Source organism: Sorex araneus, chromosome 2, assembly GCF_027595985.1.
Source record: "Sorex araneus isolate mSorAra2 chromosome 2, mSorAra2.pri, whole genome shotgun sequence".
NCBI lineage: Eukaryota > Metazoa > Chordata > Mammalia > Eulipotyphla > Soricidae > Sorex > Sorex araneus.
In genome coordinates, this window is record NC_073303.1 from 243277694 (window position 1) to 243290376 (window position 12683).

The window sequence follows — 12683 nt, forward strand, 5'->3', positions numbered from 1 at the left end:
CTGTCCCTCTCTCTGTCTCTCCACCACACACACTCACTGTCTCTATGTCTGCCTCTGGGTACTATCTGTGTCTATTTCTGTTGATCTGTTTCTCTTTTGCTTTTTTGTTTAGGGGCAACTCCCAGCTGTGGTGCTCAGGGCAGACTCCTGGCTTTGAGCTTAGGGAATCACTCCTAGCAGGGTTGGGGGACCTTATGGGATGCCGGGGATCTGCCAGGCAAGCGTCGTTCCCTCTGTACTATCTCTCTGGCCCTTTGTCTTTCTTTTTCTCTCTTTTCTGCCTCAGTCTGTATTTCTCTGCCTCACTTTGTTCCCTGTCTCATTTTCTGTTGTCTCTGCCTCTGTCTCCCTAGTCGCTATAGCAGGCTCTCACCCTCACACCTCCCTGCAGCCCCCACAGAACAACCCAGTGACTCACCGACACGCCCCGCAAGACAAACAAATGCGCGTGGAGCCCAGAGCATGTTTAGGGAAACGGGACCCGCCCCTGCGGCCCTATCGCTCCGCCCCCCAGCTCCGATCACGCCCCCAGCGGCTCTGTTCACGCCCACAAGGCGCTCCATTGGTCTCCTCCCCAGCCATTCCCCGCCCATAGGGGCTCTGTCCCCGCCCCCAAAGCTCCCTATTGGTCCGTGCGGGCGCCCAGCCTAGACCGCGCGAAGGCAGAGCCGCTGAGCCTCGCGCGGAGAAGGCAAAGTGTGGGAGGAGAGCGTGGGCCACGGGCCATGCGCCGCCGCCTGTGGCTGGGTCTGGTGTGGCTGCTGCTGGCCCGGCCGCCCAGCTCTGCGGGGACCCCAAGCGGGCCGAGGAGACCGCGCAGCTACCCACACCTAGAGGGCGACGTGCGCTGGCGGCGTCTCTTCTCGTCCACGCATTTCTTCCTGCGCGTGGACCCCAGTGGCCACGTGCAAGGCACCCGCTGGCGTCACAGCCCGGACAGTGAGTACGCCGAGGGCGGCAGCTGGGTGGTCAGTTCTACAGCAGGAGGGGGACCAAACCCGTCTCTCACCCCAGGGGGGAAGAGTGAGGCTTCACCTATCTGGAGTCTCAGTTTCCCCCCGTTGTACAAGCCAGTCCAGGGGGCCAGAGCGATAGTACAGCGGGGAGGGCGCTTGCCTTGCATGCAGCCCGCCTGGCGTCGCTGCCCCCGCATCTGCATCTGGTCCCCAGAGCACCACCGAGAGTGAGCCCTAAGCCCAGAGCCAGGAGTAAACCCTGAGCATCACCAGGTATGGCCCCAGAACCAAACTAAAAAAAAAAAGTTGTCAGCCCACCGTGGGGTGAGGACCACAAGATGAGGTCATGGCTCAGCAGCAGAAAAGAATCTCTGTGGCATAATCCTGACTTTGGGGAGGTCACTGGGCATGTGCCCAGAGGGGAAGCTGAAGCTCTGGGAAGGGACCGGCCAGCTATTACATAAGAAGGAGCTGAGCTAGTGCCTGGTTTCTGAGTTCCCTACACAGCCCCAATGGCTTGAGCTGGGCACAACTTATTTCTCCCTAGATGCCCATTGGGCAGATGAGCAAACAGAGGCACACTGAGCTGGCTGACCTGCCCAGGGCCACCCTGTCCAGAACATCAGAGCTCTGGTGTAGGCGTGCCTACTCTTGTCACCTTGCCCAGCAAACAGTAGGCGCTCCATACAATGCTCGTGTCATGTATTAAGGAAGAGGCACAGGAGCGAGGTTGCTGGGAAACTGAAGTAGTTGGGGAGACCTCAGGGGCAGTCTCCCCAGCACCACTGACCGGCCACCCCCTGAATCACTGCCATTAGGACATAATCACCCCAACCCTCCAGGACTTTCATCTGGAGCGCCCAAGCTCTCATTAGGTTCCCGAGACAAGGACAATGACAGGCAACTGGCCGGGCCGGTCCATCGGTGGGGCCTTGGCCAGGAAGAGTGGCCTCGGGTGGGGGTGAAGCCTGGATGTCACTGGTGACTTGGGAGGGTCACAGCTGCTCAGAGACCAGGCTCTCCTGTCTGGCCACCGGTGGGATGACAGTGGTGAATGGTGATGGGGGTGGGGCTGCCCTCCCCCTCCCCCCCGCTGTGCATCTGGTGGTTGTGAATCAGTCTGGAGTGATAGGAGGTACATGGGGGACCCGGGGGACCCGCCCTCCTGGGGTTCTCAGGCACAGAAGCAAGGGAAATCTTCAAATGAGCAAGAATCAGGGCCGGATGGAGAAGCTTATGCAGAGTTCTCAGGTCTTACTCCTGACTCTGTGCCCAGATATCACTCCTGGAAGGACCCGGGGGGGGGGGCGTTTGGTGCTAGGAATCAAACTTTGAGTAGTCCAGGTATAAGGAAAGCATCTTATCTGCTAGACTACACTTTGGCCTCCAAAAGCAAGTTTCTAATCCACATAAAAAAAAAAAGAGAGAGAAAAAATAAAAGAATCAGGGCTGGAGGGATAGTACAGAGGGGGGTGGTACAGATACGACAGAGCGGGCTTGGCGTGTGTCTGATCTGGATTTGATCCCAAGCACCTCAGAGGGTCCACAAAGATCACCAGGAGTGACCCCGGAACAAAAAACCAAGAGTCAGCTCTGAGCACTGCTGGGGGTGGCCAAAATAAAACAAAAAACAAAAAAGATGTCAGAGGGGTCCCTAAAGGGGCTAGGGGCTGAGTTAGGGACCCCACCTAGGAGGTGGGCTTCGGCAGATCTCAGCTGAGCATCTGGCTGAAGAAATGATACAATTCACACCAGGGTATGGAGTGAGACCCCCACATCCTCTCAGGTATCCAAGTCCAAATTTAAGACAGACCGACCTTACGGCCCCCTCTCACACCATCCCCACTTTCTGGATAGAAAAAACCATGGGCTCAGTACTCAAGGGAGGATGGAGCCCAAAGCTGGCTTCCACGCCGCAGGCCTATTTCCCCTCTGGAAAATGGGCACACCTAGACCTTCACAACTGGGGCTGCAGGGTAGAGCTGCTTGTACAGTGTTCGCAGCTCCTGTTAGCAGGTATAGTGTGTGTGTGGGGAACACTCTGTGATCTGCATGTCTTGCACCTCCAGACCATTCCTTCGACTGGGCTTCTCACACCCAGCATGGGGTATAGGATAGGGAATGTGGGGGGGCAGGGGCTTGGCACCCAACAAAGAATGAGGGAAGAAATGGAAGGAAGAATGGGGCTGGCCAGTAAACCCTGAGCACTGTGCATAGTAGATCAAACCACCCCCTCCCCTCTTCCCCCACCCCCCCCCCGCCAAAAAAAAAGAGGTAAAGGAGGGAGGGAGGGGCCGGAGCGATAGCACAGCGGGTAGGGCGTTTGCCTTGCACACTGCCTACCTGGGTTCCATCCCCAGCATCCCATATGATCCCCCCAAGCACCGCCAGGAGTAATTCCTGAGTGCAAAGCCAGGAGTAACCCCTGAGCATCGCTGGGTGTGACCCAAAAAGAAAAAAAAAAAAAAAAAGCAAAAAAAAGGAGGGAGGGAAGGAAGGAAAGGGACCCGGGGGTGAAGGCTTGGTGGCTGGGCTCTGAGCAAACGAATCCTAACCCCAGGTGTCATTGAGATCCGTTCCATCCGTGTGGGCGTCGTGGCGCTCAAGGCCATACACACGGGCTTCTACGTGGCCATGAATCGCCGTGGCCGCCTCTATGGTTCTGTGAGTGTGTGGACCGGGTCTGACTCCGGGAAGGGGGTGGGGGGAAACCAGGCAGGTGGGCGTGGCCAGGCAAGTGGGCGGAGTCGGGCCCTGAGCTCAGGGCTGAGGGCGCAGGAGGCGGGGCCGGCCAGGAGGGCGGGGCCGCATGGATTCCTGGCCTGATGTAGTCCCTGTGTCCCCCTCCCCAGCCAGTCTACACTGCGCACTGCAGGTTCCGGGAGCGCATCGAGGAGAACGGCTTCAACACCTATGCCTCGCTCCGCTGGCGCCGCCACGGCCGGCCCATGTTCCTGGCGCTGGACGGGCGCGGTGCGCCCCGGCGCGGAGGCCGGACCCGCAGGCACCACTTGTCCACCCACTTCTTGCCTGTCCTGGTCTCCTGAGCCCCCCGAGGGCCGCCAGGATTCGGAAGCCGCCGAGCTGGGGCCAGTTCACCTCACAACCGGGAGCCTGGGGGAAGCCCACTGGGAGCCGAGGTCAGAGGGGGCTGGGTCAGGGGCTGAGACCAGCACCCCAAGACCTAGCTAGTGTGGCCTGCCGGGCCCCGCCGAGGCCAGAGCAGGGAGGTGGGAACCCACTGGGGTGTTTTGAGGCAGCCACGGAGTCTCTAACACGCTTGGAGGGCTGGAAGATTTGAAGTGTGGGGTGACAGGTGCTCATCACGTGTCCCATGCCAGTAACTGCAGACAGGATGGAGGCCCCCAGAATGGGCAGGGACCCAGATCACCCCTCCATCATCAGGCTTCAGCAGCACTCGGGAGAAGCTACGGGCTCAGAAGAGGGGCTGGAGGGACAGTGCAGCGGGAGGGTGTTTGCCTCGCATGCAACTTGCATGCCTTGCATGACTGGGGCTCGATCCCTGGCACACCATAGGGTCCCCCGAGCACCGCCAGGAATGATCCCTCAGGGCAGAGCCAGGAGTAAGCCCCGAGCATCGCCAGGTGTGGCACCAGAACAAATACAAAACACTCAGAAGAGCTGGAGGGTTCCCAGGACCACTCAGAAGAGATCCACTGGAGCCCCCGGGCGTTTGAGCTGTTGGTGCCACAGCACGGCTGCCTGCCACCGGCCTCCGGAGCAAGCACCCACCTGGCGGGAGTGGGTGGCACATGGAGGATGGGGTGTCCCCGATAAGGGGGACCGTTCTCTCGGGAAGCACCAAGGGTGTTCCCCACAGCGAGGCAGGCAGGCCCTGCATCAAAAGCAGGTACACGGCTCTGGGGGTACCCCGCCCCCCACACGCCAGTACCTGCTCCGCCTGGCTGGCTCCTTGGTGGACGTACTGCCCAGGTGTCCGGCTTCACCAGCTTCATCTGTCAGTGCCACCCTGAGGGCCGGCCGGCCGCCCACGGGCACCCCCATGCACACGGCACAGAAAAAAAGACACCAAGCACGCTGCTTTCTAAGTAGGTGTATTTTTAAATAGCTTTTGAGATACAGATTTCTTTTTTCTCTTCCTTTTAAAAAAAAAAAACATCTGTGTCGAGCAGTTTTTTTGTTCTGGTTCTGCTGGTCATCTTTCTGGTCCCGGCCCCTTTCGCTGGGGGGTTCGCCGCTGGCCAGCGGGGCGGGAACACGGGGCCGGCCGGGGGTGCCGGGAGCTGGCAAACGCCTCTCCCCCACAGATCATGCACGCGCGTGTGAGCTAAATGTCCATTTATTTCAAAGCGGTAATAATTTAAAATTATAAAAACCTTTCCGCTGTTGAACAGATGGAATAAGAGGTTGGACAATCGGGACCGAGGTGGCCCGGGGGAGAGCCCTGGGCCATGGCGAAGCCGACCAGCTGAGCCCGGCGCGCTCGCCCTCTGTCCCAGGAGGTGGCAGGACCTCCAACTTCTGCCCTCAGCCGTGGGGGCGGTGGGGCCCGCCAACGAGGGGGGTGGGGGGTGGGGTGAGGGGGCCCCAATGGTGCGGGGGCCGCGGGCGGGCAGCCTGGCCCCCCCCACCCCCGACTGAGCTGGGCGGACACTCTGGGCCGCGCGGGGGAGGGGGGGAGCAGGCTCAGGAGCTGCCCGCTGGATTCTCGTTGCTGGGGGACGAGGAGGAAGACGAGGAAGACGAGGACGGGAAGCTGACTCCGGTCAGGCCTGGGGGGTTGGTGGCCGTGTTCTGGCCTGTGAGGCTCTTCCGGCAGACGGGGCAGCTGTCATGCTGGGTGGGGGAGAGGGGGGATGGGCGTTCAGGGTGGGCGCGAAGGTGGGAGGGGGGCGCTGCCCAACCCCAGCCAGCCCCGCTCACCTGCTCCAGCCAGGGCACGATGCAGCCGTCGTGGAAGAGATGGTTGCAGGGCAGCTGGCGCACGCGCTCCCCCAGCGCGTAGTCGTCCTTACACACGGGACACTCCAGGCCCGAGCCTGCGGGACAGCCGCCGCTCAGTGCCTCGCGCCCGAGCCCCCCTCCCCACCCTCCCCCAGCGGGGCGGGGGGCTCACCTACGTGCTCCTCAGAGACCTGGATGGTGGGGAGGGCCTGGATCTTCTCTTTGTCGGCGGGCGGGGGGCCCGTGTTCTCAAACTGATTGAGGAGCTGAAAGACAGGGGGGCCAGAGTGCCCGTCGCCTGCAAAAGCCCCAAGGCCACGCTTGTTGGGCTCCCAGGACGCCCCCCGGGGCTCCCAGGCCAGCCCCCGCCACCCCGCCGCCCCCGGGACCCACCCAGGTCAGGGTGCGGGAGTGCGGGGGAGAGACCCCACATGGGCATCACGGGTCTCCCCTCCCCACCACCGCACCCCTCGAAACTCAGCCCCCGGGAGGCCCCGTACCTGCGTGATGATGGCGTCCAGGCCGTTGGCGCCCCAGGCGTAGTCCATGGGGTTCGAGTGCAGGACGCCCCTGCGCGGAGAGGGGCGAGTTCAAGTGGTGGCAGGACAAGGAGGGGGCGTGGGGCCCGCCCCACACTACTCACCAGGGGCCCAGGCCCAGGTTGGGGATGGTGGCAGGGGTGATAATGCCGTTCACCAGCTGCTGGATAATTCTGGAACCGAGAGGGGGAGGGGACCCTTGGTCACGGGCCGGCTCAGCCGCAAGGAGCGTTCAGAGCCCCAGTCATGACCTCAGGTCCCAACGCCCGCCCCCAGATGGGGGGTCACTCAGTGGACTCAGCCCCCCCCTCCCCGGGGTCCTGGGGCCCTCACCCTTCCAGCGTGGGGACGCCTTCGTGGCGGCCAGTGGCCCGGCGCGCGGTGAGGCGGGCGCGGGGCTGCCGAGCACCGTAGCGGTGCCGCGAATGCTGCTCCCGCTCCCGCCGGTTTTCGGGGTCCCGGCCATCATCGGCCTGCGGCCCGGGGGGGAAGGTGGGTATCTCAAAGCTGTCATCAAAAATGCCGAAAGCGAACTGGCCGTAGCCCCGCGGCAGCGTGAACAGGTGCTGGTCCACATTCTGTGGGGAGAGAGCAGGAGGCGAGGGTGGCCCGCGCCCAGGGTGGGGGTGGGGGTGGGGCACCGGGGCAGCCGGGGGCGGTGAGGGACAGGCCCAGGCCCACTCACTCACCTCGAAAGGCTGTCTGCTCTGCTCCGGGGGGGCTGTGGAGGGGGCCGAACCGTTCTCTGTGCTCCTGTGGGGATACATGGGGGCTGGTCAGGACCAGAGGTGGCCCCAGGACCCGGGCACCCCCTGCCCTGAGCGCAGTGCCCATGGGCCTGGCACCTGGTCTCTTCCGGAAGCTCCTCGATGAAGCCAGACTCGCACCGCGGGCAGATGTAGTCCTGCGGGAGGGGGAGGGCCGTGAGCTGGGTCTGGGGGGGAAGGGGGTGCTGAACCCCACGGGGCCCCCTGCTCAGGCTGCACCAGTCACAGCAGAATGCAGAATGAGCGGGGTGGACGTTTCAAGCTCAGGCCAGGCTGAGGCCCCGTTTCCACCCCCCCCTCCCCAACTCCAGGGCTGTTCCAGCCCCAGGGAGTCCGTTCCCCCTGCCAGCCACAGGCTCTGGGCCTCCCCAAACAGCCCACAGCTCACGGGCCTGCGGGGGCTACGGAGAGCCCCAAAGGATGAGCTGGGGACTTTGGCCGCCACCCTGCAGCACGCAAGCATCCTGGTGACCCCTCAAAGTAGCTCAGGTGGCCCCGAGCCACGTGGGGAAACAGGGAAGACGGGGGTAGAGCAGAGCGGTGTCCTAATGGCATGCCCCTCCCACCCCTGCCCACACTGCGGGAAGCTGAGGCCAGGTCAGAAGTGCGGCCAGGAGTGATAGCATAGCAGGTAAGGCGTTTGCCTTGCATGCGGCCGACCCGGGTTCGATCCCCAGCATCCCATATGGTCCTCCAAGCACCGCCAGGAGTAATTCCTGAGTGCAAAGCCAGGAGTAACCCCTGCGCATCGCTGGGTGTGACCCAAAAAGCAAAAAAAAAAAAAGAAGTACAGCCAGCAGACCAGAGCCCCTGCCCGGGGCCTGGACCACACTAGCGGCCCCGACCCGTAGACCCACGACCTGCCATCAACAGACCAGTGTCGCTCAATGGCTCTTGCTGGGAGGGCACAGTGCCCATCACATCGGGTGGCAATGCGGGGCAAGACCCCTGCCCACGGGGCAGGCAGCAGGGGGACAGGAGTGACGAGACTTGCACTTCTCGGCACCAACGCTTGCAACCGGGAGTGCGCCCTGGGGAATCCGCCCCCCACAGCCACTCCATACCCGCACACAGCATGGACCCTGCGGCCGCACAGGCAGACACGCCCCGAGCACCCCCACGGGCCCTCGGACCCCGGCGGATGCCTCCCCCAACCCAGAACACTTGAGGGAAAGCACCCACCCCCCCAAGGCTGGCTCCTGGAATAGGAACCCCCAGCACAGGCCCCTTCCTGAGAGGAACGGGGAGGTGAAGACGGACACCGCCGGTGGCAAGTTCTAGAACCGGGGAAAGGTGGCACCACCACAAGCATCGCGGCAAGCTTTGGCATCAATGGTCAAGACAGTTGCACCTCTGCCTGGCACGCACAGTCTGACTACGAAACAAACGTCGGTGACCCCGTCTCTCCCCCCAGAGACTGCCCACCCCGCTCTGCCCGGAGCCACGCTGAGCTCCACAGGCCTGAGGGCTTTGGGGGAGCCCCTCTGGATGCCAGGGACTCCCCACCGCTCACAGCAGACAGCTGAGTCTCTGGTCAGACCCCGTGGTGGGAGGCCCCCAGCACCCCGGCCACCTGCGGGGGTGGGGGGGAGGGAGAGCAAGAGCAGGCCAGCGCGGGACGTGGCCTTTGCGGGCACCCTCGTGTCCCACTGAGGCCCTGGAAGCCTGAGTGGGGGCACAACCTGCTCCCTAACGGCACCCCTGGCTCGCACAGGGCCCCACCGGGCCCCACCGCCGGGGGAGCATGGCCGCACGCCCCCTCCCCATAGCTACCTGGCTCGCCCCTCGCAGAAGTCGGCTCTCTGCTCAAACGTCACCTCCCGGCCGCCAGCCTCGGTTTCCCCACCTGTAAATGGAGGACGGCCTCAACACTGGGGCCCTGAGGCTGGCACTGCCTAGGCCCGCCCACCACTGGGGGGCCCAAACCCTGGGAACTAATCACCCCCCACGGAGGGAGAAGGGCAGCCCCAGCCACGGCCACTAGGCTCACCGGAGCACCAGGGCGGGCAGCCGGCCAGGTGGTCAGGATGACAGGACCCCCCCCCCCACAGACACGGTGGCGGGGCAGGAGGGGGGAGACTCCTCCCATGGTGCCCTCTCTCCTTCATACAAGGGGCGCCGCGACAAGCAGTCTGGGAAACTGAGGCTGCAGGCCGTGGGGGCACGAACGCAGACTTAAAGTAATAGCAGGTCTAAATACCACCCCACACACACCCACACCCGGGGTCTCCAGGCCAGGGCTGGAGAGGACGGCCAGAAAATGCTGGTTTTGCACGCAGCTGGCCCAAGTTCCATCCCCAGGGGGCTCCACAGGAACCCCCAAGGCCCCCAGCAAGGAGGGATTCCCGAGTGCAGGGCCAGGAGTCAGCCCTGAGCATCCCGGGCACAGCCCCCCAACAGCAAAGCCCCTAGGTGAGGGTGACATTTATCTCCAGCCCCCATCACTCCATCACTGCCGGCCGCCTGGGTCCAACATGGGGGGGGGGGGCGGACAGGATGCTGATCACTCTGGCCAGCAGCAACTCCATCCAACCAGCAGTACCCCTCCCACCGGGTACCTGCCGACCCCAACACCTGAGCAGCAACCCCGAGATGGGGAAGCGCCCCAACAACACGAGCTTTGGCTAAGACATGAGGAGGGCTGGGGGAGAGGGTGTGTACTGCAGGGGCTCCGGCCCGAGCTTTCCCCATCCCTCAAAGTCTACCCCAGCAGACCCCTGGAGCGGGGAAACGAGACGAGCGCCCCCTCCGGCCCCGCCAAGTCAGCCGAGCGCCCAGCGCAGCGATTTTGGGGCGAACCACGCCTCAGGCTGGGAGGGCTCCCCCAGCCGGCCCATCGGCTTCCCGGCTGGGGCCTCCTCCCTGGGGCGGCCCTGGGCGCGACCTCACGGATGCCGCTGTACCCCTGGGGGGGGCGCGCACAGGGGGCGGCCGGGCCGGGCCACGCACCCCAACTCCTCCACGACGGACGCCGCCCCCAGGCACCTCGCGCCACCACTAACGCGCCGCGGGAGGAAGTGGGCAGAAAGGGGAAGAGTCGGGGCCAGGGCGGGAGGGAAAGATGGGGGGGGCCTGCAGCCAGCTGTGGCCCCCTAGGCCCAGCCCTCTTCAAAGCCGGTCCCGATGAGCGCCGAGTTGACAACACGCGCCCCCGAAGTGCGCGCGGGCCGCCGCCCCGCCTGCGGGTCCCCCCCCCCCCGCCCCCCGAGCGCCCCCGGCCAGCGCGCAGGAGACCAAAGGTCGCGGCTACCTGGTGGCCACCAGGCTATGCGCTGGGGAAGGTCCCAAACAGCAGAGGGACAGTCCAGGAGGTCAGGGTCCTCGTGGCCCAAGGTCACATGGGCGAGAAGTGGCCACGGTCCCCGGGACCCCGCGGAGTCCAAGCGCGCGGCCCAGGTCCCCTCGGCGCCGCGGCCCCGGGACCGGAGGACCCCCCGGGTCCTTCCGGCAGTCCTCCGGGAGGGCTGGACGCGAGCGGGGGCGCACAGGGAGCCGGAAGGGCAACGGCGGAGTTTCCGGGAGGCCGGCGGGGGTGGCCGCGCTCCCCGAGGCTCGGCGTCCCCTTCCCCGCTGCGGGCCCCAGGCCCCAGGCCGGCCGCAGGCCCCCGCGGCGGCGCGGGGCTGCGGGTCCCGGGCGCGGGGGCGGCAGCCCGCAGCTCCGGTAACGAGCAGCCCCGCCACGCGGCGCGCCCCGGCAGCCCGGACCCCGGCCCAGGGCAGGGCGCAAGCCCCGAGGGCAGCGCCGGACGCGGGCCCCGATGCAGCCGGAAGGAGGCGGCCACGCGGCGCTGCGGCCTCAGTTTCCCCGCCGGGCACGCGCTGCCGGCGGGAAAGACTACCCCCCGCCCGGCCCCCCGCCCGCAGCGACCCCGCGCCCGCCGCCGCCAGGGCCTTACCGGCAGGCGCGGCACGATCTCCGCCGAGCAGCAGTGGCAGAAGTAGCGTCTGGGCTGCGGCGACGCCTCGGCCATGGCCGCCGCCGCCTCCTCCGCGCCGCCCGCCCCCCGCGCGGCGCCCGCCGCCGGCCGTTTGCTGCTCCCTCGCCGGCTGACGCGCCCGCGCACGCTCACGCACCGCACGCACGACGGGGGTGGGGCGCGGGAGCGGGGTGAGGACGACGGTGGCCGCCGAGGGGACAACTAGTGGCAGAAAACGGGCAGCGCGGTCGGCGCGGGGCTGGGTCCTAAAGACCCGGGACGAGGTTGGGGGCGGGGCCTTATTCAGGGTTGGAGGGGCAAGATTGTGTCTCATTGGCAATCGGAGGCGGGGCCGGGGGCGGGAACCGAGAGCTCAGAGGCGTGGCCTGAACCAGGTGGGTCCGAGTCGCCTTAGCAACGCGGAACGGGGCCGGGGAAGGGGGCGTGGTGTGGTGGGGGCGTGGCCATGTCTCCTTGGCAACCCGGATCTGAATGCGGAGGCGGAGCTAGAGCGGGTCTTGACCCTCAGTAGACAAGCCGGAGGCGGGGTTTAACGGGGCGTGGCCAGGTCTCCTTGGCAACGTGGATCTGAGTGGGGAGGCGGAGCTAGAGGCGAGTCTTCAGGCTCAGTAAAGGGGCCAGAGGTGGGCCTTCACGGGGCGAGGCCAAGTCTCCTTGGCAACCCAGACCCGGGCGGGGAAGAAGAGGGGCGAGGCCATTCTCCAGAGTCTGCAGAGAAAACCTCTTTCCTCGCTGCTTTTTGATCTTGGGATCACACCTAGCGGTGCACACGTCTTGCTCCTGGCTCTTCGCTCAGGAATTATTCCAGGCTGGGCTCAGGGGTGCCGGGACTCGGGCAAGGCAAGCGCTCTAATTGCTTCCAATTGCTTCCAATCGCTCTAATTGTTCTCTTACCTGGAAGCCCATACCCCTATTCTCCCGCTCTACCTTACCAAGTCCCCTTGCTGTAGTGTGCGTGCTGTAGTAACTCTGGCCCTTTGCAATGACTGTTCCCTGTCTTTGCACTCGCTTTTTCTTGTCGGGACCGTTGGCAAGACTTTCTTCCTCACAACCTTCCAGTCTTAGCTGAACCGTCTCTACCGAGGGAGACGCCCACCCGCCACTGTGGCTTTTATGTCCACCTGACAACCGGTCGGGTGGGGTCAACTGGGAGGGGAGTTTGCAACTCCTTGTTCCTGGTCAGACTCAAAACTCTGATTAGGGCCTGGAGTGGTAGGGCGTTTGCCTTGCACGTGGCCAGCCCAAGTTCGATCCCCAGCATCCCGTACGTATGGTCCCCCCACCCAGAGCACCGCAGGCAGTAATTCCTAAGTGCAGAGCCAGGAGTAACCCCTGAGCATCGCCGGGTGTGACCCAAAAAGAAAAAAGAAAAAAAACTCTGGTTAAATAAATATAGACCTCCCCTCCCCCAGTCCCACCCCTTCCCAAACCCCATTCCTGAGTGGAAGGACCACTACACTCCATTATCAGTGTGACCCATAAGACATAAGATATAAAAGTGCAGGCTCATTCTGAATTCTGTGGTACATTTTTTGTTTGTTTTTTTGTTGTATTTTT

The 12683-nt window shown here is 64.3% G+C and overlaps 2 protein-coding genes across 2 annotated transcripts; one reads left to right on the forward strand and one right to left on the reverse strand.

Annotated features, from left to right (window-relative positions):
• The first annotated feature begins 690 nt into the window (after nt 1-690).
• Nucleotides 691-4987, forward strand: FGF22 (fibroblast growth factor 22). The gene is made up of 3 exons (XM_004614789.2): nt 691-939; nt 3517-3620; nt 3809-4987. Exons 1-3 carry the CDS (start codon nt 726-728, stop codon nt 4001-4003), a joined length of 513 nt encoding a protein of 170 aa, XP_004614846.1. The 5' UTR covers nt 691-725; the 3' UTR covers nt 4004-4987.
• Nucleotides 4988-5016: 29 nt separating this feature from the next.
• On the reverse strand, nt 5017-11251 carry RNF126 (ring finger protein 126). The gene is made up of 9 exons (XM_055129234.1): nt 11085-11251; nt 7267-7325; nt 7111-7174; nt 6755-6999; nt 6526-6594; nt 6383-6452; nt 6055-6148; nt 5862-5977; nt 5017-5774 (listed from the first exon to the last, which is right to left on the reverse strand). The coding sequence occupies exons 1-9, from the start codon at nt 11157-11159 to the stop codon at nt 5625-5627; spliced, it is 942 nt and encodes a 313-aa protein (XP_054985209.1). The 5' UTR covers nt 11160-11251; the 3' UTR covers nt 5017-5624.
• Between the last annotated feature and the right edge of the window lie 1432 nt (nt 11252-12683).

Bases quoted from the DNA above. Each gene is read 5' to 3' on its own strand.
- FGF22 (XM_004614789.2), top strand. From the start codon at position 726: ATGCGCCGCCGCCTGTGGCTGGGTCTGGTGTGGCTGCTGCTGGCCCGG. The intron at 940-3,516 runs GTGAGTACGCCG...TCCTAACCCCAG, and splicing joins CTGGCGTCACAGCCCGGACA to GTGTCATTGAGATCCGTTCC. The intron at 3,621-3,808 runs GTGAGTGTGTGG...CCCCCTCCCCAG, and splicing joins GTGGCCGCCTCTATGGTTCT to CCAGTCTACACTGCGCACTG.
- RNF126 (XM_055129234.1), bottom strand. From the start codon at position 11,159: ATGGCCGAGGCGTCGCCGCAGCCCAGACGCTACTTCTGCCACTGCTGC. The intron at 6,595-6,754 runs GTGAGGGCCCCA...TCTCGGTTCCAG, and splicing joins GGCGTCCCCACGCTGGAAGG to AATTATCCAGCAGCTGGTGA. The intron at 6,149-6,382 runs GTACGGGGCCTC...CCTGTCTTTCAG, and splicing joins TGGACGCCATCATCACGCAG to CTCCTCAATCAGTTTGAGAA.